This window comes from Pyxicephalus adspersus, chromosome 4, assembly GCF_032062135.1.
Source record: "Pyxicephalus adspersus chromosome 4, UCB_Pads_2.0, whole genome shotgun sequence".
Lineage (NCBI taxonomy): Eukaryota > Metazoa > Chordata > Amphibia > Anura > Pyxicephalidae > Pyxicephalus > Pyxicephalus adspersus.
Genome location: NC_092861.1, coordinates 141,384,362 through 141,409,006, shown reverse-complemented (window position 1 = coordinate 141,409,006; position 24,645 = coordinate 141,384,362). Strand labels below are relative to the sequence as shown.

General features: G+C 41.3%; 1 protein-coding gene across 4 annotated transcripts in view; it reads right to left on the bottom strand.

Moving 5' to 3' along the window:
* Positions 1-23,527, bottom strand: part of RCOR3 (REST corepressor 3) — a 30,082-nt gene extending 6,555 nt beyond the window's left edge. The window contains exons 1-10 of one of the 4 annotated variants that reach the window (XR_011920503.1): positions 23,213-23,527; positions 23,025-23,081; positions 11,626-11,703; positions 11,376-11,428; positions 10,658-10,819; positions 9,647-9,771; positions 8,436-8,514; positions 6,512-6,730; positions 5,801-5,878; positions 4,031-4,088 (exon numbers count right to left, since the gene is read on the bottom strand). Coding sequence is in view for 3 of the 4 variants with exons in the window: in XM_072409819.1 (XP_072265920.1) it covers positions 4,031-4,088; positions 5,801-5,878; positions 6,512-6,730; positions 8,436-8,514; positions 9,647-9,771; positions 10,658-10,819; positions 11,376-11,428; positions 11,626-11,703; positions 23,025-23,081; positions 23,213-23,339 (1,036 nt within the window). In the remaining variant the exon portion in view is untranslated. Of the gene's footprint in view, positions 1-4,030; positions 4,089-5,800; positions 5,879-6,511; positions 6,731-8,435; positions 8,515-9,646; positions 9,772-10,657; positions 10,820-11,375; positions 11,429-11,625; positions 11,704-17,833; positions 18,976-23,024; positions 23,082-23,212 lie in introns of those variants that run through there. The other 3 variants (XM_072409819.1, XM_072409820.1, XM_072409821.1) reach the window with 3 other exon arrangements.
* Positions 23,528-24,645: the final 1,118 nt, after the last annotated feature.

Genomic DNA, 24,645 nt, shown 5'->3' with positions numbered 1-24,645 from the left:
GGGCTAAATATGTTTTACAGGACCAGATTGCTGTTAGAATTTTCCTAATCCAGTTTTAGCTTTCTAGGTGGGCTTTAAGTTATATTTTACCATTATAGGTAAATCCATCAATAATGGCTTGCCACCTGACCATGGCCCAGTGACTGATGTGTGCCAATTTGCGGCTTTTCCTAAACTCTGATTCCTCTCTACAGAAGTTAAAGTAACCATTGTCAATGTAGTTGCTGAGATACCCCCTCTAATTGTGTGTTACTTCCCCCACCTCCTGGATTGTAAGCTCTTCTGGGCAGGGTCCTCCCCTCCTCCTGAGTCACTGTCCGTATCTGTCATTTGCAACCCCTATTTAATGTACAGCGCTACGTAATATGTTGGTCTGGGTATTTCAGGGATCTCATTTGACCACAGATCTACTTTAAGACATTGCACTTATCTAATCTGTAATATTAGACTATTAAAAAATAAAGACATCATTTTACCAAGTATACTACGAAACAACACTTGAACAACAAAACACCACTGAGAAGTGTGACAAAAAAATCCTGCAACTCAAATTTGGGCAATGAAAAACCAATTACCTACATACAGAGCTGTGTGAGATCTGATAAATACAGATCTAGCAGGAGTGTCGATGACTCACAGAACAAATCTATTATGTGCGGGGGCTCAGCGATAATTCAGAACCTTGGCCAAGATCATAATTACAGCAGAAAATCTCATCTTCTGTTCCTTTCAAACTGCAGCCAGGAATAAAGGGATAAGTGTACTTTCAACAGGCTTTGCACTTCTAAAATGGGTTATATTATTTACTACATATGTCAGGCTGGCCCGCAGGGAACAAGGTCCAGCATAACATACAGACTCAATCAGTATCTCCACCAGAGATTGGTGCTGAAGTAAGGAGACAACATGCTGCAACATGAAGATGTTGTGGTGGGAATATACAACTAGCTGATTTAATATTCTATGTATGATCCTAGTTCCAAAGGCTATGTATACACATAGGATTGCTGTTGCTGGGTCATTTCTAGTGACTGATGAATGAATGAGCATTGTACATACAGCACCATTCAGTTCTATAGAGAGTGGGGGGATGACAAGCGAGCAGCACTCCGCTGGGTTCTCTTCAATAGGCGTGAACAGTGATGGATCCCATTTGGGGGACTGCTGTACACACACTAGACTTTCGCTCGAGATGAGCACTAAGTGGCAACGATTTAATGATCGAATTTTAGATTCAAGAACAGCATGAAAGACTTAATATCTGTAGTTGGCAATAAATGAGGTTTCAAAGTCAAAATGACATAATGGGCCTAATTTATGAATGCTCTCTAAGGCTGGAGAGGATACACTTTCATCAGTGAAGCTGAGTAATCCAGCAAACCTGATCAGGCCCAATGTGTGAACAATGGACCAGGTGGCAGTCTTGCAAATCTGGGAAGGGGACCTGCTGCCAGAAAGTACAACAGACTCTTACAGATCCTAATACCATAGACTTTGATCATGGATGGCCCGAGATACTTGAAATGTTAGAACACAAAGCAATCTCATGTGGTCCATCTGCCAAAAAAAGAAGGAACAGATTTCTCGAATAAGAGACAGACCTACATCCCCAGCCATATCCAGACAGGATGGAGGGAAGGAACAATGGGGTAATAGAACTATGTCCTGGTTGAAGTAAAAAGCATAAACAAGTTTAGGTGAAAAGAAGGTCCCTGGCCTCAACACCACCTTGTCCTTAAGTAGGAGCAAATAGGGTTCCTTATAAGAGAAGATTGGAGTTTCAGACAGCCTGGTGCAGGTGATGACAACAAGGTGGTGTTTTAGGTACAGGAAACCAGATTTAGATCCCATGGAGTTACAGGGTAATGGTCAGGAGGAGCTATGTGTAGGAATCAGAATGTCCCAATCAATGACTAGGATGCCAACTGTCTATAAGTAGCAAGGACAAAGATCTTGCATATGATAGTACTGAGAGCTAAATGCTGGTCCACATCTGCAGCAAGGTAAGGATACCCCCCAGAAACAGGGTGGAAGCATTCAGATTTACAAGTCTGATTATAAACTTACAAGAAGGATACTTACAGGAAGTACCCTTTTCAGCCTTGAATGGGTCAGTGACAGTGCCAGGCTTGGAGAGTCTTATCGTGGTTGGAATGGTAGAGAAAAAACAAAAGGACCATTTCTTATATAGGAAATCCAGAGCAAATTAAAGGTCAGCCTTTTGGAAAAAGGTCTAGAAGAAGAGGTGCTACAGAAAAAAGTAAATTAATAACAGAACGAAATATGGACTCCCTCTTGACTATTTCATATTATAGACTATAATAGAATGAGCTGAGAGGTAGGAGGAAACATAAAATTCTTGGATCAACATGAAGAGAGAATCTGAAGTGTTGGAAGAATCTAGTAGGTATATGTAGCCAGGGGTCGCAGACTACCAGACTCAACCTATAATGAAAATGTCACTTTGAGAAGACTAGCTTTTAAAGACACAATAGTGATAAGTGGAAAATATTTCTCACTGGTATTTTAGTAACCAAAAATGGAAATATCTTTACATTCTATCCCACACAATACAGGCTAATATACAATTTTTGACTTAATAAACAGGTATGTAAAAACTTGTACTGCACAAGTACAAAACATGTACTGAAACTGCTTACTTTGATTTCATTGCACACCATCAGATTCTCACAATGTGCAATAGAAGCAATAGACATACAGCTGTAGGATGGCCAGCATCATCTAAAGCTAGGTACACATGTCAGAATATTCTTGTACGATTCTTGCCTCAGGATGCAAATCTGACTTGTGTACAGTGGCCGTCCGACAAAGGAAGTGAAGGAAAGAGGGTGCAGCGGGGTGCCGCTCGCTCGTTCTCCCCCTCCCACCTCCATAGAGCAGAACATCACTTGTTCATGCATATTTTAGTCTTTTGTTGTTGGAAAGGATTGTGAAAGATCCTTTACAACAACAGAAATCTGATGCGTGTATGTTGCCTAAGTTATTTCTTCCCCAGCCTTATTGTTCTGGCCAAATCCTTTCAATCATTGTAATTCAGTTCTTTCAAGCTTTGCTCAGCATCACATGTGGGTGTTACCTAGGGCAGTGTGCATGTAAATACAGTCTGCCTAGAAATGTTCAAAACCTTCAACCTGACATCCACTTTTCAAGGCATTTTAAATTTGACATAATTCTAAAAGCCAAGCCACTGCTTGAATCAATGTTAAGGAATTTTGAGGGAAGAACTGAAGCACAGACCTGTGATGTTTTTAGGAAGCTATGTGGAGCACTCTAGAGCCACCCACCTCCCCATCACCCATATTATGTCTGACAAAAGCACTGAGACCCACTGATCACATTTTATTCAGTGATAACACATGTAGTGTAAACTGTGAACAAAAAATTGGTTGTAGAACATACCTACATGAGATTTCTTGTATTCCCTAAACTCAGTGAATCCGGAATGAATTAAATTTTCAATAGTACAACAACAAATCACCTGTTTTACCAACCTGCTTGGTGTCATTAACCATCTACTAGACTAACCATCTGCTGTTTGTCTATTGATTTTTTTGATAGGATGTTTGCTTGTTGAGTTGACTTTTCCTTTTTACACCAGCACAATATATTTCTATATTTAGTCGCTGTGCACAGACCCAGTGAGAGTCCTGATGGTACAGGTGACCTCTTGTGTGATCGGGACAACTAAACCCAGTGTTCTCCCCAGCCCCTTTTATTTGGGTACACCACCTGGCACTTTTCAGTAACCACCCAGCTGTTTTGGGAGGTTACTGAGGTGGGTCACAATACAGGGGCTGTCACCCACATACAATTCCTTCCCACCGACCTAAAAAAATGCCTGCGTTAAGCACTGTAAACCAATAGCAAAAGATAGACAAGTAACATGGAAATATACACCGTCATGCCATGAAGATATAAAAATTACAAGCTGTCATTTGTAAACCTGGTAGAAGGTCAATAAAATAAAGAAACTGTTGGTTTTTATCAGCATCTTTTATGCTTCACTTACCTTGCACTGCAAGAAGCTGCTCTTCTGTAGTCCAGCGAGCATTTATTTTCTGAGCTGACTGTAAAAAAGGCAAAATCACCATGTTAAGGGACAATAAAAACTACCATAAAAATACAAGGTCACCTTTTTTAACACAAATTCCAGTTAAACAGCAAACTTTTCAGGTAACCTTCTGTACAAACAGAATTTTTTTTATTCTGTTCAGCCAGCCCAGGGTTCAAGGCACCCTCCAGACAGCACAGCAACATTGGTTTAAATTAATGACTTTTGTATCTACCTGGAATTCAGCTTTATTATTTTACTATACTGCCTGTGGTTCTTTATTCTTCTTTGATCACAATTCGTGACTTTTTCTGTACAGCTCTGGATCATTTCAAACTGGACTGTGGGGGGTCTGTGGACACTTTATGCTGATGGACAAAAAGGCTGGATGTATCCTGGAAGACTGTATACTACAATCAAATATAGTATAAAATGGTGCCGGTCACATAATTGGCAGAACAATATACAATTTACCCACTGAAGGTGAATTCTCACAAATAAACTCTGATAATGCACGTAATGAATACATGTAATGATAGTCTCAGTATATAAATTCTGGTTTATTTCTTAACCACCTGGGCATTACACTGAGGTCTAGATTTCTGTACCAAAAGTGTTACAGGTTTTCATGCAATTTTTTTTTTAAATTGTAGACCTGTAACTTACAGAAATATGTCCGAATAGGGTTCTAGTAGATATAATGAATATAAAAAATACGATCGACGGAGGACGACGCTGGAACACGAACCCGACGCTGGATGAGCACAGGGGGACCGAGATTTTCCCTACATTAAAATCCCCACTTACCTGGGTAAGTGGGGATTTTAATGTACGGAAAATCTCGGACTTAACGAAAAGAGCAACTTTTTTGAGCCCGTACGAAGGTCGGGCTTAACGGCAAGGAGGTTAAGACTTGGCGATGAAGAGTTACAGCAACTTTATTTAGCCCCCACCTTTTGATCAGCATACAATGCATTTTGTAATTAAAACCTTTTTGTTTTTAATATATATCTTTTTTAGACCTGGTGAGTGAGGGGTAGGAGGGCCATCAGGATGCTGTGCTGTAAACATCACAGCACCCTGGCTCATATCATTCTCTTAACCCTTGCCAAGTGAATTGGCTCTTAAATAGGTTTAAGGTACCAATATGGAATGAAAGTTTTATCTGAAATGTCTGAAGCACAACTGTAGAAATATCTGTATGTGCTGCTAGGATGCAGGTTTCAGGATAATCTGTGCAAGAAGAAAGGTAAAGCTGTAGTTGTAGCTTTGGGGTTTGATCAATGAGTATAAAAGGTGACCATTAAAAGCACCCATGGCAGTGCTGCAGCCTGTTCTCCTCCCTAACTTTTTCCAGTGTTCTTTGGCATGTCATGTTCAGTCAACATAGAAAAAAACAAAAAAAAAACCCAGACATTTATAATGCAAAGGAAACACATATAATAAATGTTATCATTACATGTATGAACTGCATCAAATTATTAAAATACAATATTAATTATATCAGAGGTCCTCAACCACTAACCAACTACTGTATTTTCAAATGTAAGTGGTACCTAAGAATTTATTGTTTACCAACCCAGAAGAATAGGATACATTGGTAACTCAGCATATACCTTAAAAAAGATATTTGTAAATGTGATGCATCTATAAGTTTATGTACAGCCTAAATGTGATTAAACTCATTCATTACAGAGTAACAGAGATGACATAGGCTCCTTGATTTACCTCTGCTGGTTTGAACTCTTCTATTCCACCTTCCAGCTTCTGTTTAAGTGCACTGTTAATCTGCTTAGCATTCTGGACCTTAAAATGTAAGCAAAAGCCACATTTAGTAAATCAATGGAAGATTCAGTATACAGCATGAAAATAATCCGGGGCACATGGGTTTACAATATTTAACTTGTTTCTTTTCTCCCCTCCATCAGTGTGTTTTGTCTGAAAATATGCAGAGAAAACCTCAGCCACTACATGTGTATTTTGTGCAGCACATAATACCATGCAGAACAGTGTTAGATATATAATGTAGAGAGCATAGTAGCATGATGTATGAAGTATACAGCACTGTATGGAGCAGTGTTTCTCAACCATGGTTCAATGGAACCCCAAAGTTTCTCCAGAGGTTGATGACCATCAATGTAAGAGGCATTCTTCACGATCACCACCACGCTAATGTACTGTAAGCGGTGGATACAGATTTTGAGCAGGAGTTCCCTGAGGATCTGAAAGCTATTTCATGGATTCCCCCATAGTAAAATGGTTGAGAGAGTGAAGCTGAGTACTAAACATACAACACAGTGTACAAAGTGGAGCAGTCTGGATACTGAACATACAACACAGTGTACAGAGTACTGAACCTAAAACACACTATACAGAGTAGAAATGGTTTTCTCCTGAACAGTATCAGTTAGGACATTCAACACAAGAAGAAAGTATTACCTGACGTTTTAATGATATTAGTTCCATGTCCAGTTGCCGAAGAATAGTATTGGCAGCATTGGGACTACATGACACAGCTACAACATCCTCCTTGCTTATGAACATGCCCTTCGGTGGCCGGCACTTGGACCTCTGGGAATGGTGACGATGCTGCAAACTTTGGTATTCTCTTCTGCCAAGAGCAACTTTGACTGGCTGAATACAGACTTCTGTAGTTGCCTGGAGGTTAGAGAAAAATATATATATTTTAAGGACATAATTAGATGCTACCAATGGAAAAAAAATGGTCATGATGCTACAAAATGATTGTAAGCTTTTTGGGGCAGGGTCCTCTCCTCCTCCTGTGTCACTGTCTGTATCTGTCAGTCATTTGCAACCCCTATTTAATGTACAGCCCTATGTAATATTTTGGAGCTATATAAATCCCGTTTGATGATAAAATAATAACAAGGTATGTTCTCTCAAACTATTTGTACATTTCTCTCACCTAAAAGGTGAAGTCGGACAAGGGGAACTGAATTCACTAGTCATCACTTTTTTTTCTGTGGTCCACTTTCACAATATTTTCCCCATTACTAATGTTTTATTATCATTCTTATGTATTTATATAGCATCAGATATCACTTAGTGGTACAGAAGAGCCAAAGAGTGGTCCAGACTCAACTGCAAGAAAGAAAGGATCTGATCTACAGAAAAAACTCCTAAGGCCAAAGTCTTTAGACTCATGCTGCCTTCGACGTCCAATGATAAGACTCTGCAGGAGTCATTTCACAGTATAGCTATTCCTAGGCAAACAACTGTAAAACATGGCAGCCATAAGTGTCAGCTTGCGACCATACTGAAGCTTTTCCAGGGCAGATCTTCTTCTTCAGAGCGTGTCTTCAGTCATTAATGGCAGCCGATAATTTCAGCATGCATCCAAGCTGGCATATTTCCAGGAGAGCCCCTCTTCTCAAATCTATACAGAGAACAGTATGTTGGTTTTAAAAGCACTGGGTATTTTTTTTGCCATGGGAGCACAGCACACAGCACAGGTGTATCTGCAAGAAGTGTTGCCAGGTCAGCATACTAAGCTCTCCTTGACCAACACGAAATGACCAAGTGTGTGCCATCACCAGGATGCAGAAACAGTATAGAGATGGCTTCAGAAGAGGAAAGGCATTCACTGCTTCTGCCAGCAGATCCCTGAACTTGGGTACAAAACATGTACAGTGTGTTGTGATATCTGGAGTTTATGAGATTAACATTCAGCATCCCATAACTGTGACACTGGTCCTGGAACACCTCTGGGTGCAGAGACTGTTCTTTTTTCAGGCATGGCTTCTGACAGCTGAAAAAATCTGCCTGGAAGTTGTCTATGCCAAGGATGTACATGGCTGAAAAGCGTGCAACATTGTTCTGACCAGGACAGGATTAGTTTAAATTCTTCTTTGTCCAGTAAGGATCTTTTTACCCCCAGATCATTGATGCAAGCCACCATTGTGAAGCTAAATGACTGAATTCAGAGTGGATGATCCAATAATAGGTCGGTCATACACTGAAAAAGTTAAACACTCCAAAGACCAAGTTACTGGACTGCCTCCCAGCCTAGCAGGATCCATTTTCATTATTTCCAAATACATGGGCAAGGATGACTTCCTCAAAATCACAGCAGGATTCTGAAATCACCAACACAAGATACAATGACATCAGTCACAAGGCTCTCATACTGGGGTAAGTCAATTGAATTCTGGACTGGAGAGAAAAATCTCAGGCTAATTAGACAGTTGCTCCAGAGGAAGAAAATTCTGGCTTGTGATGTGTCCAGAACTAGCCACAGATATCCCAAATGTGAACTGTGCTAAACAGTTAGCTTTTTAAATATATTCACAAGAATTTCCTTAAAGCAATCCTGGTAAAATTGGACCTACTAAGTTTTACTTACCTCTTTCTTGGCTTCTTTTTTAGGATCATAATCACTATCATTTCCATCCTTAGGAATTGGATCCTCCACATCTTCATCACTGGGTATAAACATACAAAAGATTTAGTTTGGTCCATTTTCTTTCAAAAGATGATTCACATTGACAAAACAATGATTTAAATCAGAACTCCAGGGTGAACAGCTAAATACACAGACGAAATGCATACAGTATATGTGAATATGCCGTGTCAATCCTATGTTTTACTGACCTCCGCCAGACAGCTACTCAGGTGGTACCGCGATATGTTGGGTTAGCTTTCTATTTTGCTCAGGGGACAGTGAGCAGCACTGATTTTTATGATGTTGATTCACAGACCATCCATCAAATTTAGAGGAGGAACTGTGCAATATAACTAAGCAGAAAAAAGCTACCATGGCTCTAGTCATGTAGAAATGGACCTGTTTTTTTTTTTGCTTCACTGATCACATTCATCTAAAGCATACACACAAAGGACCTGATTTATTAAAGCTCTACAAGGCTGGAGAGGATACACTTTCAACAGTGAACATGGGTGAACCAGCAAACCTGGAATAGATTTCTTCAAAGTAATTTTCTATTTGCTAGCAAATGTTTTGAATCCTGGACCAGATCCATTCCAGGTTTGCTGGATCACCCAGCTTCACTATTGAAAGTGTATTCTCTCCAGCCTTGGAGAGCTTTAATAAATCAGGCTAAAAAATGTAAGTGCCCCTGCCACCTTTAAGTAACTTAGAAAAGGCCATCTCTGTAAGAGAAGCATATCTATAGTTACCTTTCCAGCAGCTAATATCTTAAAATACTGCTGCTTCAATGCTACCCCACCACTGTGGGTATTTCCAAGTAGGTAGAATTCTGGGACCCCCTCTCCTGTTGCATGCAATGGTTTCTACTGTAGCTCGCACATCCTTTAGGGATGTAAAACCCATTGGAAAAGAAGGTATTCGCACAAACAGAAGTTTGGAACTTCCCAGGGGAGTAAAAATACAGCAAGGGGGAAAAAAAATACACAACTCACCTGTAATGTGACTTGACCTTTTTATAATTAACCTTGTTATTTTAATTTCAAACCCTATTAAGCAAATTAATCTTTTTCCCACAGACTGCATTAACAAATTGCAGAACAAGTCATTATAAGGAACAACATAGAACTTCATTTTTACACCTATATGACAACATTGCATGCTCACCGTACCTTTCTCCATTGTTGTTTTTACTAGCCAGCTTTCGTGCTTGTCTGTCCATTAAACTTGTCCGAGATCGTGTTTTTTTCCACGAGTAGTAGTATTTCACAAGGCTTGCTATTGTTTTATCAGGAAGCTAAAGTAAAAGGTTAATTCAATAGAAATTAGACAAACAGTAATACTGTATATGGAACTGAAAATGTTGGATTGAACAGTTTACTGATTATATTATTTGTTTCAGAGACCCATTTATAATGAAGAATGAATATTGCTATCCCTTCTCTATTATACTTCACAGTACCATTGCACAACACAGCCTGTCTGTGCATATAATGAGGGCTGTGGTATTGTAAGGAGTTCTCTCTGCTTAACAATGCTGAAATATTTTTTTAAGAACTCTATGTTCCTCTATGCTACATTTTTTTGCACTTCAAATGCTTCGGATTTCGAAGAACAGCCAAGTATAAAACACACTTGTTAAATACACTGCTATTACTGCTACATTTTAAATGTCAAACTGCTGCTTTTTAATCACTGACCAATTAGGACAGTTCTTCCAGAGCTGTGTTCTTCCTAGCCCCCTTTTAGCTGGGTGCACCACCTGGCAGTTTTCAGTAACCAACCGGCTGATTTTGGGTAGTTACTGAAAAATTGGGTCACAATACAAGGGCTGCCACGCGCCTACAGTTTCTTCTCACCCAGCATAAAAACAACACTGGCAAGATTGCTGCAGAGGTCGCTAGGCGTTCCTTAAGAAATTAGAAATCTGCCCCTCTCGGGTCAGTTTAGGTGACACCAATGATCTTTTTGGCTATCAGTCATATTCTTCCTTCTGAACAGCAATTTAAGTGGCATTTTTCTTACTGACCACTAGACTAACATACTGTGAGCTGTAGATATAGTAAATATAGCGGGAGTTCCCTGAAGACGTGAAAGTTATTTTAAGGGTTCTCCCATGGTAAAAGCATTGACAAAAGCTGCTTTAACATTTCAACGTATCAAATCAAATAACAATATCTTACCATTTGTTGAATTCTATGGAAACTTTTCCCATGGAAACTGAATGCTTGTTCAAATAAAACTTTGTCTTCCACTGTCCATTCATCAGGGAAAGGTGTAAAGTTTGGCAGGTCAGCGAGGGATTTCTCAATATTGTGCTTGTGCCAAAACAGCATGCCCAGAGCCTAGAATGTTAACACAAAGATCCGCTAAATAGCCAGACCACCTACTTCAGAATGTGTACATATTAAAAGAGGGAAACATGGGTAAACATATCACTGTGTAGTATATTCAAAGTTCCAAGTACAACTTTTAATGTAAAACCCAACTTAGCTGCCTATTCATACAGCTTTAGGCTCTAACTCTATTTATATATACAGAGATTTCTTTTAGCTCCTGTGTGTTACATACTTATTCCTATCACAAATAGGCCAAGAAAAGAAAAGTTCACACAACCAGGCTTACTATATCTGCTCAACTGTTGGTGACCGGCATCATTAAACCAACTTGAGTTTAAGCTGTCATTGACCAGCACCCCACCATGATACCAATGTGGGTATTTTATGCTGCTGGCATTCACAATAAAAATAAATTAAATGATGATACATTGGCAAAAAAGGAACTGTATTATTTCTTCATAGGTTCAGCACTAAAAATGGAAGCCTATGGTAAGTTGTAAGCAAAACAAAACAAACACTAAATATTCACCAAGCATTAAAGTAAATACATTTACATACATACCTGTTCCACATTGTAGCCATGTTTTTCCTTTGCAATTGCAATATACTCGTCCACTGTTCAAAAAAAAAAAAAAGAAGAAGAAGAAGAAATGTAAAAATGTGTTATATTTAGGGATGTATGATTTTAATACATTCTGTGCATCAGAATGCATATTTTTTGAAACTTGCTGACACTGCATGTTTGAAGTCTTAGGTCCTGCACAGAAAGGTGGCCATGGGATACACATGGCTGGCTAGGGAGAAATACTTACACTTCAGATCTGGTATATTATGATATGGGGACCACACCAACATCCCTCCGCTGTCCTTATCGGTATACTTTGTAGCCCCTTTAACATAACAAAAAAAAAAAAACAATATAAGTGCCTCAGTGATGACATTCTTCCTAATCAGTAATTAAGTACAAATGGAATGAAATGCAATTTTGCAGTAATGAATTTTGACTTTAAACCAGGGAAGTTAGAGATCATCGATAAACCTCAGGGTGGAATAAATAAAAATATCACCTTAAAATATGTAGTAACAATTAGTTGGTTCATGGTTAACTGATAAAATATTGAATGCTTATTGCACTCAGTGTACGCTGCACCCAGGCACTCCTATTCAACTACTATGTGGTTTTTAATGTCTCCTAGATTGTAAGCTCTTCGGGCAGAGTACTCTTCTCCCTCCTGTGTCACTGTCTGTATCTGTCTGTTATTTGAAACCCCTATTTAATGTACAGCGCTGTGTAATATGTTGGCGCTATATAAATACTGTTTAATATTATTATTATTTTGTGATGCAGTTCAGTGCAGCTCCTCCTCCAGTGAAAGAAAAGCAACTGCGCAACCAGAGGCGATTTGTCACTTCTAGAAAACCGAGGCGTGATGCACCACAACTGCTAAAGATGCACAAAATGGTTCCTAAAAGCTTTCATTCAGCTGAATAGATTTGGTTGGGCCTGTGATTGAATGCAGTGGTCAACCACAAGCCCAAAATGGCCCTTACATGTTTATTTTTTAGCTCCAGAATAACATTAAAATATATTATAAGAAAGCTTCTCCACCTTGTGATAGCTTTATATCTGATGTGTAGTATGACATGAATATATATTTTAAGGGATACATGGTTTGTTGGGCACATCAATCCACAAAACTAATTCTGTCACATTCTGCCATCCCTACAACATATATCAGCAGGCATGTTTTTGTTCTTATTGAACAGATATGAATATTGTTATTAAACAGTATTTATATAGTGCCAACATATTACACAGCGCTGTACATTAAATAGGGGATGCAAATGACAAATACAAACAGTGATACATAAAAGATATTTATTGTTATACCTTAAGCATGGTGCCCTTTTCCTACTACCCGTGTACTTTGGCACCTTTGCAGAATACCAGAAGCATTGGTAGCAAGCTCTTAGAAAAGGATAGGGGGAGAGTTCTGCTTTAGGTTTGCAGCTATTCACAATGAGCCAGCCAGACAAACCCTGCCAAAAACATCTTTCTCCTGGAATATGAGCCCATTTATTAATCCAATGCATGCCAGCACACCGAATGAATGTGAATTAGCACTATTAAAAATAACAGCAAACATGTACATGCTTTTAATGCTTAGTAAAACACATCAGTGTTACCAGACCCTCAGGCTGGATTCACACATTTCATGCGTGGTATTAACATTCACTCATTTTCATGTGCAGCCATTGTTATTAATAAACCCTGCAGTATGTGCAGAAAAGAAGTGATCCCAGCAGATGGTTGTTGATTTGGGTGGCAATCGTTCTGTGTGTACCCTGTGTACACATTATTTCGGTAGTATATCAATAGCACAACTCTATATACTTTACATAAAGACCTGAGGGCATCCAATAGGTTCCCTGCATACATTTTATTGTTTCACACATTAACAAATAACCCAGCCTGCATATGAACTGATGGCATATACTTTGCAGTGTGTGATCTAGTAAGGAATGTGACGGATCAGAGATTTGCTGGATGTAAACAATACAGAAAACATGTGATGGAACAGTGGGGGATGTACACAACAACCATCAGGAAGAATAGGAAATGTATGAGCTGGAGGAACAATGAAGATACAGTGACTGAGCCGCTGACATAAGAGAGGCCTGGAGCAATCAGGTAATAAAGGCAAACAATACACGAATATAAGAGGGAGAATAGAGCCACAGAATAATATGCAATGACAAGGCAGAGGAGGACAAAGGATGTGGGTGTGTGCTCAAAATATTGCAGTGAATAGGCCCTACACACTGTATTGTGTTATGTTACATATGCTGACCCTGCACTTTATATGTCATGTTGTACATACTCCTGACCCCTGCACTCTATATGCCATGTTGTATATACTCCTGACCCCTGTTCTCTATGTCATGTTTTACATACTCCTGTCCCCTGCACTTTATGGGCCTGATTTATTAAAGTTCTCCAAGGCTGGAGAGAATGCACTTTCATAAGTGAAGCTGAGTCATCCAGCAAAAAGGATTTCCAAGGTCATTAGCTAAGTGTTGGCAAATGTTTTCAATTCTGGATCAGATCCATTTCAGGTTTGCTGGATCACCCAGCTTCACTGATTAAAGTGTATCCTCTCCAGCCTTAGAGAGCTTTAATAAATCAGGGCCTCTTTGTCATGTAGTACATACTCCTGACCCCTGCACTCTTTATGCCATGTTGTACATACTCCTGACCCCTGCAATCTAAAGGCCTGATTTATTAAAGTTCTCCAAGGCTGGAGAGAATGCACTTTCATCAGTGAAGCTGAGTAATCCAGCAAACCTGAAAAAGGATTTCCTAAAAGTCATTAGCTAATTGTTAGCAAATGTTTTCAATTCTGGACCAGATCCATTTCAGGTTTGCTGGATCATCCAGCTTTACTGATGAAAGTGTATCCTCTCCAGCCTCGGAGAGCTTTCATAAATCAGGGCCTCTATGTCATGTTTTACATACTCCTGACCCCTGCACTCTATTAACCATGTTGTACATAGTCCTGACTTCTGCACTCTATAAGCTAGAGTATATGTTAGATATACTAATAATGTTGTAATATTCCACAGGCAGTGAAGCTCATGATCACAATAAGTTGCATTTACAGAATCATGAGACAACACAAAAGTCCAATTAAGTAATTATTAAAATAAAGGTGAACACATACAAGTGAAGAATTAAGCAATGACATCCAGTCATGGTGAACCAACCCTAAACACAGCAATACAAACGTATAGACAAACTAGGCTTAGAAACAGAATCAGGATATAAAACTGGTTAGGAATAGAGCAGTAGGACCAAAAGTTGGGCACTACTCAAAAAGGGAGTCCACAGGGGCATGCAATATCATTTCCTCTGGACCTGGCCCAACAACTCGGGCATTTCAGCAAGGTTGTTGGCCCTCTGGATAAAAATTCCAATCTCCAGCATGCCCACCTTTAGCCCCTTTAAAGCAAAGAAACCAGAAATCCTGACCACCAGAGTAACAGAATAGCTCTCCTGCCTCCTCTGGATTTACCAGTGAGTAGCAAGGGGAGAACACGAGGGTCCGTCCAAACCCTGCCCATGATGGACACATAGGACATGATTTATGAAAGATCTCCGAGGCTGGAGAAGACACATTTTCATCAGTGAAGCTGGGTGTTCCAGCAAACCTGGAATGGATTTCTTCAAATTAATTTGCTAGCAAATGTTTTGAATCCATGATGAGATTCATTCCAGGTTTGCTGGATCACCCAGCTTCACTGATGAAAGTGTATCTTCTCCAGCCTTGGAGAGCTTTCATAAATCAGACCAATGGAGAGAGAAAAAGGAAGCACAAGATTTGAACAAGATCAGTGTAAGGCTGCCGTAGCAACATCTTGGCCAGGCATTGAACCCTCCACACGGCCACCCAGGCCAAGGCCAGACAAACAGGCTGGGCAAGATCAGCTTCTTCCTTTCCACTTGTCAATAGGGGACCTGTTACTAGATAATCTGCCCATTACTGGGGAACATGTTGGTCTGTCAATGTTACATCTGTCTGTCACTGTCAATGGTGTATCTGCCTATTACTGAATTTGTGTCCTGTTGATCTCCTGATTTCTCTGATATTTACCTGTTGCAGGTAATACCCACTGTTCTTTTTTTCGGGGCATACCAACTTCAGCTTGGCCACACCCCATCCCAAAATTTTGCTACATCAGAACGGCTGCACCCCTCACCCCAATCCTCATCAAATAGACAAAAGAAGGTGAGTCTGACCGGGTCTATTACTGAATGTGGAAAGACTAATAAAAATTTAGGTTATTAGTACAACATCGATCTGACTACATTGTATCTATTTCTTGGATCAATGGTATCAGAGAATTTCTCTTCCACACTGTAATCTGATGCTTTCAGATTTTATATTTTGCAGAAATTCCCACTGCCTCAGACTATGTAAAAACATGTATAACATGTATGTATAGCTTGAAACTGAAAATATGGAAATTTACAATAATTTTGGAGTAACCATTTATCTAATTTTTGACTTTTTACATGCTTACTGTTCCTTATTTTGTAAACAGCATTTCGTAATGTTTTGTAGATTTTCCATATAGTTGCTGTCTGTAAAAAATATGTGCAGGACATCCCCGCTAAGGACAGAACCAATACCAAAGATTGTTTGCAATCAGGCTGGCACTGAGATTACGAAATATAGTAAAATACAATATTACAACACTCAACTGAAAACACAACCTGTGTATCTAAAAGTCTATATAGCCGTTTTCATTTACACATATATTTCCAAACTACATCTAAATAACATTTTTATTTAATCGTCAGCATGTTTAGAACCTGTAGAGATCAGCTAATCTCATGGAGTTCGCCTCATATTCCCTGCAGGTACTGAACATGAAATGTTGGTTTTGGTTAAAAATATTAGGCATTACATTATTTTTCAGATACAGAGAACAATAATCATTACCTCTATCTGTAGGTTTACAAAGCCAGGGAAAGGGAGACTCAGGATCCCAAAACTTATCTGGTCAGCCTGTGCCCTGGAATTGGTTCGCCGTTACTGCTTCTGAAAATGCTACTTGTCTGGTAGTCTCTGACTTGGACACTTTGGGCCTGATTTATTAAAGCTCTCCAAAGCTGGAGAGAATACACTTTCATCTGTGAAGCTGGGTGATCCAGCAAACCTGTAATGGATATGGTCCACTAACAAATAGCAAATGACTCTGAAGAAATCCATTCCAGGATTACGGGATCACCCAGATTCTCTGATGAAAATGTATCCTCTTCAGCCTTGGAGAGTTTTAATAAATCAGGCCCTTTCTGAATAAATGGCATGAAGCAAGAATATACCAAATGAAATCATAATTCCTAATCTATATGCTTTTCCGAGTTAGTCATTCAGAAAGTAATTAAACTACTGGAAAAATATGATGACCAGGCAGCTAACATTGGCCGATCTACACATAAATCACGCTAATCAATGGTTACCACAATACAATTCTGCAAACAACTTGCAAGTTTATTGAATATCTAAAAGCAATACAGGATAGGAACCAGAATTTAGGCTACCTACACACGTTCGATTTTTGTCGTTGGAAAGGATGTTTCACGATTCATTCCAATGACAAAAGACTGAGCGATACATGAATGAACACTGTACATATAGCGCCGTTCTGCTTTATGGAGAGGGGAGAGCGATGGAGCGGCACACCACTGCGTTCTCTCCCCTTCACATGTATTACAATTGTTTGTGAATCTGCCAGTTGGAATCCTGCGCTGTTGTAGGCAGTTAATAAATTGCATCTTTCAGCATTCTTTTATCCACACACACCACTGAATAGAGGACAGGAACAGCTACTATGAAAAGCCGTGCAGTTACCTTCCAAATAAACGCTTAGAAATCTGAAAACAACCTCTTTATAGGGATTTCCAGGTGGTTAGTGCTAGTGCAGTATTCAACCCAGAATTTTCTTTTAAGCTGGGTCCAAAGAAATTATAGGCAGGCAGCCCAATTATCGACTCAACTTTTTGTTAACCAACAAAAAACAACCAGGTTGTTCCTGAAAAGTGCTGGGCGGTTCACCCGGCTAAAAGGGGCTGGGGAGAACACTGTAGTAGAAGCTAAACCTTAAAGTGGTATTTTACTCAGAGATTATGAAAGCTGACATTGTTGGACATTCTATGGGATGTAAATTGTCCAGATGTAAGATAGATTTTTTAGCTTCAGTAGTATCACTCACGTGTGAGGCTAACTGCGGCACAAGTTGGAGCTGAAAACTCGATTTTGGTCAGGGACTAATAGGGTATTAAAAAAAGGGTATCGGAACACTAACCAGGCAAGCTGTATTTTTCAGAACAAGACCAGCAATGGCAGCTTACTTCATCTATTGATATACCTTCCCAACCCCCCCCCCCCCCCCCATCAAACATACTAATAGACACATCACTATAAAGACACTATATAAATACAACCTTCTATTTACCTGAAGGTCACAGTAAGTCTGGTGAGCGTGGTTTGTGCTGTTTGCACTGTGGTGTAGGTTTCGGCACGCCTCAAATATAATCACATGGAAAACAAATATTTGGGAGGTCACCAGTTCAATATTACTCTGAAAAAGTTGTTTTTGTTTTGTTGGAGAATAATCGTTTATATGGATTCATCTTTTGTTGCATTTTATGCAAATATTTCTGTGGTTTAAAGCAGATGTTTGTTTTTTTAACAGCAGCGCAGTTAATTTTGGAGAATTTGGTATAGAGTCCGATTTATAGCGGAATTAAAGTTCTACTTTTTGGAATCCTGGTTCAGGCAGGTCAGTTGTTGCAGAAAGGGGAAGGTGATGTCCCTTCTGCAAACTTTTCTTCCACCTGCCTGATTGCTACAGGCATCTAGCAAAAAAAGCTGAGCACACAAGGAGGAAGCAAAGATCACAAGGAGGAAGCAAATAAAGAAGATAGAAGCAACTGGCAAGGGAACAGGGACAGGTGAGTAACAAAGGGTTTAGTTCAGCTTTTTATCTTGCCTCCGATCAGGCAGCTAAATCCCCTAAATGGGAATGGTTTGTGAAGCTAAGTTTATACACCCCCCATGCCAGCAAAATTAAGTCTAATGTAGCAGACATATTTAGCACAAGGACAACATATCCCAATAAAACAGAAACCAGCTAAGTAGAACAAGTTTTCTTTTCACCATGCATACAGATGGCTTTAACTGGAAAATCTGTTGGTGAATATTCATATTCAATCTAATATATTTGGACATAAAGCAATGCAACAGATTTAGGATGCCTGCTTCATTTGGAAAGTGTAGGATCACCCAGGTAAACACAATGTCAAAAAACATCTTGAAGAGTTTGTTAGGTTGAAAGAATGGTGAACATTGGGTAGTTTCTCCCATCCATGCTGAGCAATTGGACCAGTTCTAACGTCTCATACGCACTGCAGTGTAATGTTGGTCAAGTCAAGGAGAAAGACTGTGTTGGGGTATCCTTTATTTAAAACCCTGTTTTACCTAGTACTACAACACAAATATGCCGGAGAAATGTTGAATAATCCTGCAAAATGTTGATGGATGGCCTCAACCTCATGACTTTGTATACTAGACAGAAAAACTAACCAACACACTAGAACAAGGTTGACATATATCAAAGGAATTCTAATGCTTATTACATTTTCTGTATTACTATATATGCAAAAAAAGAAGAAACGCATTGCACCACCTCATCTCAAACCCTTTAGGGTCAATACCAGAGCAAAAGGGAGCTCTCCAGCTCACAGAAGCAGTGACAGAGGAGAAGAGAACTTCCCTGTCACTGCCCACAGATCTGCCTTCAATTTTCACTGGTGCCTCCTCTGCCCCAGGACTTTTTAATATATCTGCTGGGAACAGAGCGAGGGAAAAGTTGGTGGAAAAAAGGGCCTTCATTCTAGAGTTCAGCTTTAGGTTTATAGCTAAATACTTTTGTATCAATGTAATGTAGCAGTCAGGTGACCACTCCAGTCCCATTATTTTCCTTTCTAAAGCTAGGTACACACTTCCAATAATTATTGTACGATAATGACCGATAAACAATTATGCATGATTATACTTGAACAATCTTATCGTGCACAATTCTGTACATGCTGTAACGATACGATCATTCAAATATAATCCACCAATAGTGTACACACGCTAGATACAATCGTTTGAACGATGCAGGGAGTGACATGTAAAGGAGAAATTGTATTGGAGAAACATGCACGATCACTGAACCAATCCACCAATCGTGTACACATGCTAGATACAAACGTATGAACGATGCAGGGAATGACATGTAAAGGAGAAAGTGTATTGGAGAAACATGCACGATCACTGAACCAATCCACCAATCGTGTACACATGCTAGATACAAACGTATGAACGATGCAGGGAATGACATGTAAAGGAGAAAATGTATTGGAGAAACATGCACGATCACTGAACCACTGTACACATGATAGTGAACGATCACTGGCCAATCAGATCCACTATGCCGGGCGTTCATTTCCAACGACAATCCTCGTTCCTCAGGTTCGTTGGTCATTTTTTTTTGAGCGATTTTTGGCCAATCGGTCGTTCACTGGTTGTTTGTTTCCAACGATAATTATTGGATGTGTGTACGCAGCTTAAGTCTCTAGAATGGAAATCTGATGCAAGTAGAACATGAATGACTGCCAGTGCCAACCACAATCCTTTTGTAGACGTAACTGATGTGGAGGTATTTTAAGAAACTTGTGTGGGGGTAACTGATGTGAACAAATTTTAAGATCCTTGTGTAGAGGTAACTGATGTGGAAGTATTTCAAGATCTCAAAATAAGTATGTGGAGGAAAGTGATGTGGACATACTTCAAGATCTTTGTGTGGAGGTAACTGACCAGGAGGGATATCAAGGTCCTTGTGTGGAGGTAAATGATGTGGAGGTATCTCAGGATCCTTGTGTAAAGGTAATTGATGTTGACATATTTTAGGAATCCTTTGTGGGGGTAACTAATGTGGAGGTATCTCAAGATACTTCTGTGGATGGAACTGATGTGGAGGTAATGCAAGATCATTTGGTGGAGGTAACTTATTTGTAGGTAACTTAATATCCTTGGGTAGAGGTCACTGATGTGAAGGTATATCAAAATCCCTGTGTGGAGGTAACTGATGTGAAGGTATCTCAAGATCCTTATGTGAATGTAACTGAGATGGAAGTATCAAAATCCTTGTTTGGAGGTTACTGATGTGGAGGTATCTCAAGATCCTTATGTGGAGGAAACTGATATGGAGATATCCCAAGATCCTTGTGTGGAGGTAACTGATGTGGAGGTATCAAGATCCTTGTGTGGAGGTAACTGATGATGAGATATCCCAAAATACGTATGTGGAAGTAACTGATGATGAGATATCTCAAGATCCTTGTGTGAAGGTATCTGATGTGGATGTATTTCATGATCCCTGTGAAGAGGTTACTGATGTGGTGGTATCTCAAAATACTTGTGTGAAGGTAACTGATGTGAAAGTATTTCAAGATACTTATGTGGAGATATATCAAGATCCTTGTGTGGAGGTATCTCAAGATCTTTGTGTGGAAGTAACCAAAGTGGGGTTATTTCAAGATCCTTATTGTGAAGGTATCAGGATGCTTGTGTGGAGGTAACTGATGTGGAGGTATCTCAAAATCCTTGTATGAAGGTAACTCAAGATACTTATGTGGAGATATCTCAAGAACCTTGTGTGGAAGTATCTCAAGATCCTTGTGTGGAGGTTACTGATGTGGGAGTATTGCAAGATCCTTGTGTGGAGGTCCCTGTTGTAGAGGTATCTCACAAGCCTTGTGTGGAGGTAACTGGTGAGGAGATATCTCAAGATCCTTGTGTGAAGGTAACTGATGAGAATGTATCTCAAGATACTTCTGTGGAGGTATCTCAAAATGTTTTGTGTGGAGGTCTCTGATTTGAAGGTATCTCAAGATCCTTGTGTCGTGGTACCTGGTGAGGAGATATCTCAAGATCCTTGTATGGAGGTAACTGATGTGAAGAAATCTCAAAATACTTATGTGGAGGCAAATGATGTGAGGGTAACAGGTGTGAAGTTATCTCAAGATCCTTGTGTGGAGGTTAAGCTACATACACACTTCCAATTATTATCGTTGGAAAACGAACGACGAACGTTCATGCACGATATATATGAACGATCGTATAGCACCGATCCTGCACACAGAGTTAACGACACGATCGTTCGTAGATATTGTACACACAATAGATACGATCGTTTGAACGATAGAGGAACTATGTGCACGACAGGAAAGTGAACGGACGTTCGTTCATCACGCATGCTCTGAACATGGACGATCAACGAACGACCGTACACACGAACGATGTTCAACAATCGTCGTCCAATCCGATCCGTCGGTCCGGTCGTTCGTTTCCAGCGACTTTCCTCGTTCGTCGGCGTCGTTGGTTACTTTTTTACGAACGATTTTTTGCCCAATCGATCGTTCGTCGTTCGATTGGAACGATAAAAATTGGAAGTGTGTACGCACCTTTACTCATGAGCAGGTATCTCAAGATGTGTGGCGGTATCTCAAAATTCTTATGTGGAGGGATCTCAAGATCCTTGTGTGAAGGTAACTGATAAAGGGGTATCTATAGATCCTCGTGTGGAGATATCTTAAGATCTTTAAATGGAAGTAACTGATGTGGAGGTGTCTCAAGATCCTTGTGTGAAGGTAACTGATAAAGGGGTATCTCAAGATCCTTATGTGTAGGTAAATGATATGGAAGTATGTCAAGATCCTTATGTGAAGGTATCTCAAGATCCTTGAGTGGAGGTAAATGATGTTGAAGTATCTCAAGATACTTATGTGGAAGTATCTCAGGATCTTTGAGTGGAGGTAACTGATGAGGAAGTATCTCAATATCCTTGTATGGAGGTTACTGATGAGAAGGTATCTCAAGATCCTAATGTGTAGGTAAATGATGTGGAAGTATGTCAAGATACTTATGTGGAGGTATCTATAAACCTGAAGAGTTGATTACCCCTCTACTCGATCTGGGCACTAACATTCGGATGGGCATCACCAGACACACTGCCAATCCTGACCAGTTTGGCGTTAGGAATTATTAGATTATGGATGTTCCTAGATGATGAATATTCTCCTACGCAACACCAGCACCATCGGTGTGCTCACCACATGAACATGCATGATGATCAAATCGATTAGGCTCGTTTACGCTAACCATCATCAATGGACAGTGACAGGCTTGTCGAAGACATTAATCAGGGCTTTCTGTGCAATCTACAAGACACCCTGACCGATCGTTGTCAGGGATCGTAAAGCCAGTCGGATGGCAAACAGCGCTGGCTATCTGATCGCCTTTGTGCGTATGCTCAGACGCTGTCATACATGCTCGCTGTCAGATGAACGTTTTACGGGTTGGAGCGTCTGACCGCCATGTAACGTCTGAGGTTGAATGAGGTGATCAGACATGGATAATGGGGTGATAGATATTATATATTGCATATTTCCATGGTCATAAAGACAAACACAATAGAAATGAGCAGCCATGTAGGATGAGGGCTCTGCAGATGGGATCCCCTGACTGCTCGGAGCCCCGCCCACCTCTACCGAGGCTACCACCAGCCGCAGCCCCACACACACAAAATGGCCACTCACCGGGCTCGTAGTCCGGAATCCGGGCCTGGAAATCGGCTCCCACCCTCATGCCCACATCTGGAAAGGAAAAAGAGGAGACGGCTATAGCGGGCGGTGGGCAGAGCGGACTCGCATTCACACTGGGGAAAGGAGGGGGGGGAGTTCAGCATTCACTCCGTTCGAGGCTCATTCACTCAGTTCGAGGCTACCACCGTGCTCGTCGTCGCTGCCGCTTTCCTCCGAGTAGTGCCCATTGGAGGCGCTGGACGGGCTCTTGGTGCCGTTGGAGCGGCTTTTGCCCAGGAATTCGGTGCCTTTGTCCATCATGCCCGGCATGGCTCGCTCCCTCCCCGGGGTCGCTGTGAGGACTCGTTAATATGGAAGCGGCTCGGGGCTGCCAGCAGCGCAGTGACACGCAGCCGCAGCACACAGGAGATCAGTGCGCCGGCCCGGGGCTCCCCTCACAGACGGCGGAGGGTGGGGGAGAGCGGGCAGGAGAGGGGGGCTGGGTAGGCGGAGGAGGGAGCCGGGGGGAAGGGGAGCTCGGGGCGGAGGGGGGGTCGGGGGAGATGGGGCGGCTGGACGGTGAACTCTTTGACCTGGTGGAAGCGGCCGCCGTGAGGAGTCTGAGCGGAGTGACACGGCGAGTGACGTGCAGCCTGACAGAGGGGAGCCGGGCACAGCTCTGCCAGATCACTCAGCCTGGTACAAGGGAGGCTCCTAGGGAAACCTGAGTGTATGGGGGCACAGGGGGGCCCTGAGTGTGTATATGGGGGCATAGGGGGCCCTGTGTGTGTATGGGGGCATTGGGGGCCCTGAGTGTGTATATGGGGGCATTGGGGGCCCTGTGTGTGTATGGGGGCATTATATGGGGGACAGACTGGCCATAAGAAGCCCTGTGTTTGTAGGGGCCAGACTGGTTATATGGAGCCCTGCGTGTGTATATGGAGTGAGGCAGACTGGGCATAGGGAGCCCTGTGTGTGTATGGGGGGCAGATAGGGAGCCGTGTGTGTGTGTGGTGAGGCACACTGGGCATAGGGAGTCTTATGTGTGTATGGGGGGCACACTGGATATAGGGAGCCCTGTGTGTGTATGGGGGGCACACTGGGCATAGGGAGCCCTGTGTGTGTATGGGGGGCAGACTGGGCATAGGGGGGGCCCTGTGTGTGTATGGGGGGCACACTGGGCATAGGGAGTCTTATGTGTGTATGGGGGGCAGACTGGGCATAGGGCACCCTGTGTTTGTTTGAGGTGCATACTGGGCATAGTGCGCCCTGTATATGTATGGAGGGGCATATTGGGCATGGAGAGCCCTGTGTGTGTATAGGGTGGATACTGGGCATAAGGAACTCTGTGTGTGTATGTGGGGAGGGGGGGCTTACACTAGGCATGGGGCACCCTGTGTGTGTATAAGGGGCATATTTGTCATAGGTGTGTGTGAGATACTGGGCATAGGCTGCCCTCTGTGGGTATGGGGGTATTCTCGGCATAGGGAACCCTTTGTGTGTGTGTGTATATAGGGGCACACGGCATAGGGAGCCCGGTGTGTGTATCGGGGGTGACCAGTATCACATGAAACTGTGTTATTGCCACATTGGTTGCAGCTAGCCTTGGGAAACTTTGTCCAGATCCATCCCCCTA